The 6,000-nt window shown below is 41.0% G+C and overlaps 1 protein-coding gene across 4 annotated transcripts in view; it reads right to left on the bottom strand.

The window, feature by feature from the left end:
- Positions 1–251: 251 nt before the first annotated feature.
- NYAP2 (neuronal tyrosine-phosphorylated phosphoinositide-3-kinase adaptor 2) overlaps positions 252–6,000 on the bottom strand; it is a 134,806-nt gene continuing 129,057 nt past the window's right edge. For all 4 annotated transcript variants that reach the window (XM_063166823.1, XM_063166821.1, XM_063166820.1 and 1 more), the window contains one exon: positions 252–3,201. In XM_063166823.1, the coding sequence (XP_063022893.1) occupies positions 2,974–3,201 (228 nt within the window). In that variant the 3' untranslated portion in view covers positions 252–2,973. The remainder of the gene's footprint in view (positions 3,202–6,000) is intronic.

The following is a 6,000-nucleotide window of genomic DNA, read 5'->3' as shown; positions in this document are numbered from 1 at the left end:
TGTCATTCACCCTGTGACACAGAAGCTGCTGAGACAAGAGGTGATGTAGGAAATGTGTGACAGCATTGTGATGGCATCTCTCGGCAGGACCATGTGCCTTTTACTCGAGCCATGGGGTGGGCCAGGTGGGTCAGGGGACAGGGCAGTGGCTCTGTCCCTGACCTTGGGAAACTACTCTGCCTGAGCCTCACGTCCCTCCTCAGTAAAACGGCTCTCGCAAGCATGAGGTTTACTTCACATTTCTAAAGTGCTTTGAAGGTAAGTGCTAAGTTATATTTTACTTTTTCATGTTGTTGTACTTTAAAACAAAAAGCCATTGTTTCCATGGGATACAATGGAGGTCTGGAAGCACATGGGCAGTTATTTAGGAAGGACAACATAAACAGTGTTGAGCAATAAAAGCAAAACAAGGAGTTTGCAGCGGGCTAAGTGTACAAGCAAGTCTGCTCTAGGACAAGAACGCTTCAATTCCCTGATCATTATTCCTGTTACATGTCGATATGGAAAGGACACGATATGAACAAACATCAGCAAGGACAGAATCGTTCACACTGACACTGCCTTCCCCCGGCAGGTGTGCCCAGGGTCTGCGCTGCCAGCAACGTTCCTGGAGCTCCAGGAGGAAACCAGTGAGGACAAGGACTGGCAGAGCTGACTGAACGCCTGCTTGTGTTCTGTCACCAGTGACTTTGTGCAGCTGGGGGAAAGGGCTGAGCTAAGTGTTTCACACATGGATATGGGAAATTCTTCTCTTGCCACATTACAAGGAAGACAAACCACGAACACTTGCTGAATAATGAACCTGTTATCTCAACAGATTTCTTATGACCAACAAGTCTTCTTCTTTCCAGCAGAACTTTGCGAGATTTCTGGAGTTTTTCTTCTGCAATTTTCTTTCTTTAAAAAAGAGAGAATAAGCAGAATAAACAGATGGTGTCTTTCAGATGCAAGGTGTTCAAAGATTCCCTGACAGCCTCCGGGTTTTTTCATGTCTTCTGTCATTTTGGCTGTGAGGGGGTCTTCAAATCTGAATTTCAACTCTGTACCTATTCCAGCCTTTGTATATTCCTAACACACCAATATTTAACATATGCAGATATACGTATGCACACATTATGGGTATATATAGATACATGCATATATACATGTATATGTGTGTACACATATGCATATATACATATACAGTAATGCTAATATACATACACACATATAAACACACACTTCATCTTTTACAGAAATCTCAGTTTGGACATCAAAATATACATTAGTTAATTAGTTATAAAATATTTAAAAACTTTATTTCAGAGGCTGAAAAGAAACTACTACTGATAAAACATTACTGAAACTCAAACTTTAGCAATATAGATTACAAAAACCTTCTAAAATTTGTTATTTTTGGTCTTTTTTGATCAGCAATTACAGCTGTGGCAATGCTGTCAATATAATTTTAAAGAAAAGCCAATATAACAAGAAGTTTCAAACAACACACCTTTTCTTCTTGGTGAATATAACATTAAAATGATTGTTTTAAAGAGGGAATTTTGTACTACCAAACTTCAGACACATAGATAGAAATTTTAATATACAAAATATATGCCATAGATCTTTTCTCCCCCCCTATTCCACCGCAGTACAATTTTCCCTCGTCCTCAACAGATCCTTTTGGAAGATATTTCACCGCACAGATTTCACCCTCATAATCAGTATAAGCCATCCCTTTCTCCCGTTAAAACCAGGAGGTCATAATTCTTTGGTCATGACATAATATTCTGTTAAAATGGATGTAATATAATACAGGATTGCAATCCAATTCCAGAAGCAGCCAGGAAGAAGAAATGGCATAGCCGGGAGAATGCGTTACATGGGCTTCTGCTTCAAAACGGCATGAAACCAAGAGGGATTTCCCAACAGCCTTTCAAGGGGTCTGAAATCCAGCCCACAGAAACAACACGAGGAAATCTGACACAGCATAAGTAAGGATGTGCTGCTGGATTTAAAAATAATAAACATGTAAACATATTTTGTCGCCTTTATTTTCTGGACCGTCGGTAAATGTGGATGGGGACAGCGGCTGCAGTGGCACTGCCTTACCCCGCTGAGCCGCCGGCTCTCTCCGCCAAGGGCTGCACAATGCTTAGTCACAGTGAACCATGGTCTCTGCTAATCAATGGAACGTCTTCAGGGAAGAGATTCTGCCGCAGGCCGTGCTGCAGAAAATTTAGTTCCTTGGCCAAATCATTTTAGTGAATGGTTCATATAAAACCAAGGACAATTAATCTGGTTACCATTATGGGAAAACAGATGCAGAACAATTAATATTTTAAATGCAACTTGGGCACCTGCACTGAGCACCTGTACTTTCAGTGCTTGCAGGTTTGCTGTTTCCCCCCAGAACTCTCTCCTTTGTCCATCCCACCCCCCTAGCTAAGGACATCTAACAAGTACGACTCTAGTTATCCTCTACAGCCCTAGCACCGAGTTGTTTTGTACATTGTCCTCTCCAACAACACGTACAACCACATGCTTTTGTACAGAGGCCACATCTAGGCAGGTCAGAGAAATAAAATGGTGGCGGCGGGGGTGAACAGTAGAATAGAACATAGAAAATAGGTAATAAAACAGTATAACAGTAACATTATATAGTAAAATTCTCCATAAATTTTTGAATTTATATATATATATTTATATATTTAAACAGTGTATTAGTTTGGGTGTTTTCAATATATTGGTGAAATATTTACATTTTGATATCTTCTGGATCCAAAAAAATCCTGGATGAATATGTATGCCTTAATCCAGTCAGAAACTTAAATCTCTCTCTTGATTGACAGGTGAGCACTGTACTGGTGCATTTTTTTCCTAGGAAGTCCACCACCTGCAGATAAGTCTTAGATTAGAGCCTTTGCCTTTTAAAGAAAGCAGGCTACCTGTGCTTGGTGCCACACAGCAGAGAGGGCATCCTCCACAGGCCTGTCAAATTGCAGTGTCCCAGAAAACAGTTTGCTGTTTGGAATAAGGAGGAGGGCTGTATTTCTTGGTCCCAGCATTCTTTTTCCAACTCGGCAAGATAGGCATGCTGTCCTGTTTGCAGAGTCCTTTCTCCGATTTCTGTCGAGCTTTGATTTCTTTGCAGAGGCAACGCTTTTTTTCAATCATGTCCAGCATCGTATGGTCCCCTTGCAACCACTGCATGCACGTCACCTATTGGGGGAGGTGGATGGAGAAAGAAAAGAAAAGAGGGAAAAAACATAACTGTCTTGGTCATAGATTAAATATGCTTTTTCTTTGCAAAGTTAGCTTACTCTTATTCGAAACAGTCTAATTTTATGAATAAAAATCTCTATGCCAACAACAGAAACAGAGCTAGTCTTTACTTCTAAATACTTCCTTAAGAAAAGAAAGGGTAATAGAAGATCACAGTTTTAACTTCTCCAGAGCACTAAAATCTAAGATAAATGGTTTTGGCAATCTAACACTGGTTGGATTTTAAATGGTACAATAGATCTTAAAAAGGCACATGGATCTTAACAGCATCCTTAAGTTGTGGAAATAAAAAATTCTACACACTGAAACCCACGTTTTATATTGCTTTCCAAATCCAATCTGTCACATTAAAAGCAGGGTGTTAACATTTCTGAGTATCAAGCTAAATATAACTGTTAAATTTTGTTAAAATGATTTAATGAACTCCCTGCAAATTATATGGATTAACCTATCCTACTCTGTGATATTTCATTAACTGGAAGGCACAAGAGTTAAGAAACTCCATGTTTTCATGCATGTGGAATACTGGAGAACGTGATCCTGATCCAAAAGGGGAGGTTAGCATATGTTTAGCTGTAAGTATGTGTCACAGCCCCTCTGAAGCTGAGAATGTGATTTCATTTGAGTTCAGTGGGGAGTTCACAATTGAAAATGTGTCTTCAGAGGCTTTAGACTGGAACAGAAATCACTAATAGTAAATTCCTCTGAAAGGGCTCATTGGTTTTGGACATCACTGTATACCTGCAGCTCAGAAAACTTCCTCTGGACACTTACTTTGCCAATGTGAAGTGATGTCTTGACTGTCCCCACATTTTTTACCCAAGAGTTAAGGATTTGTGTGTAAGTAAATGCACACGGTACCTTCACAGGGGCTGTGCAGGTACATCTGTGCCTTTGACATGAAAATGAACATCTACAGCAATACTTTGGGAGAATTTGAGGTTCATGAAGGAATTGTATCTTTATTATTATGGTATTTTAATACATTTAATAATGCATATGCCTTTCATTCACAAGTCTTAGAATGCCAAGCATGGGCATACACCAAGACTCTAGAACTGGGCCCTGGTTTGCCTAAAATCCCCTATAGAATCCCTTATAGATCCAACTTCCTTGGATCTCAGTCGTTTTTGTGTTTAGCTTGAAGCCTATTTAGCCTTTATTGATAATAGATTAAGGAAATGTTCAGATTCATAGTAGAAAACAAAGCAAAAGGAATAAATTTAGGAAAGCCTACCAGAAAAATGATAAAAAATTATGTACTCAAACAGAAAAATTATTAGAATACAGAAATACCAATATTTTTTATTAAAAAAAAAGGGGCAGAAGAGGCTAAAATACTTTTATCACAAAACCACTCTTACCTTATACACTAGATATTACTGTGAGAAAAACAAGTTTAAGCCATAATATGGATTTTGTCCTTGAATGTTCTTCTGAATTTTGAATTACACCAGTAACTTATCTGCAATGTGTCCTCCTGAGTGGCTGAGCCATTTTTTTCAGGAATTCTGCTGTGCCTGCTCTTTTAATTGGATACTTATCTTTCATTTCAGGCATGATCCAATGTTTACTGTGGTGCAGGTGGGCATGAGGCTCAGCATCTGCCATGGCCGAGACTTTCTCTCTTTGAGTGCCCAGGCTTGGTCCAAAGCTCCCTGTCTGAACTGGAGATGCTCCCCTCCCACCCCTTGGCTCCTCTCCACAGATCTTTGGAGAGGCTCTGCCTGGCCCAGATTTGTGCCACTCTGCTCACCAGCGGCGGGTCAGTACTTACACAGCAGTGTCTTCAGCTTGGCTGGGTCCACCTCCGTGGGGAAGGACAGGGACACATTCTGCACACAATTCATTACACAAATATTCACCAGCACAGCGGCTTCTGCGCCAGGCTTGACGACACCAGCGCTTGAGCACGGATTTCCTCTTGTGGGCAGTGGGAAATACCTTCTCTTTTACAGCCCATCACGTCACAGGCAGAGCGTGTGCCAGTGCCAACCCGCAGCACGCGTGTGCTCCAGCCACCAAGTGTCACCAAGCAGCGCCCGTGAGAGCCCGTGACAGTGTCACAGCCGCGCCACCCTGCTCCCCGCCGTGCACACACAGAGCCGTGCCAACACCGTGCCTCCTGGACTGATCTCCTGCTCTCCAGGAGGCACTCGAGGGGACACAAGCAGCATTTTGACATGCTGAGCTCTAAAATGCCAGTTGCAGCTTCCCAAAGATAGAAATGGAGTTGTAGAAAGTATCAGTTACACAGACACTTTACCACTCCCTGCAAAACAGCACCTAAAATATACCCAAGAGTAGGCAGCTCCAAAATCCTTTTTTCATACTGGCCATTGTATTTTCCTATGGTTTGTGAATCATTTACTGTGAAGAATTTGAATTTTCCCACTTTCCCAGATGCAGATTTTCAAGTCTGCTAGGGATTTTTTAAATGTTATTTTTGTTTGATGGCTAAGTCCTTCCTGTCAGCATCTTAGGTATACTCTCCACTGGGCACAATCCTCCCCTGGAACTGCACTGAATAATGGTGTGTTCAGGGAGAACATGTAGAACTGGGATGGGCAAAGTCATTTGCTAAAATATACCTAGTTAACACATACTATGGTGAAAGCCCTGGGGGGGGGGGAAAGCTTTATATTAAAATAAGCCTAAATGCTAAAGTTTTTGGGTTTTTTTTTTATATTTTTGCCCAGTTGTTTAGTTTATAAGTGCAACAAAATAAAAAATATT

Source organism: Melospiza melodia, chromosome 12 (genome assembly GCF_035770615.1).
Source record: "Melospiza melodia melodia isolate bMelMel2 chromosome 12, bMelMel2.pri, whole genome shotgun sequence".
Taxonomy (NCBI): domain Eukaryota; kingdom Metazoa; phylum Chordata; class Aves; order Passeriformes; family Passerellidae; genus Melospiza; species Melospiza melodia.
Note: the sequence above shows the minus strand (reverse complement) of the source record. Positions and strands in the feature narration are given on the sequence as shown.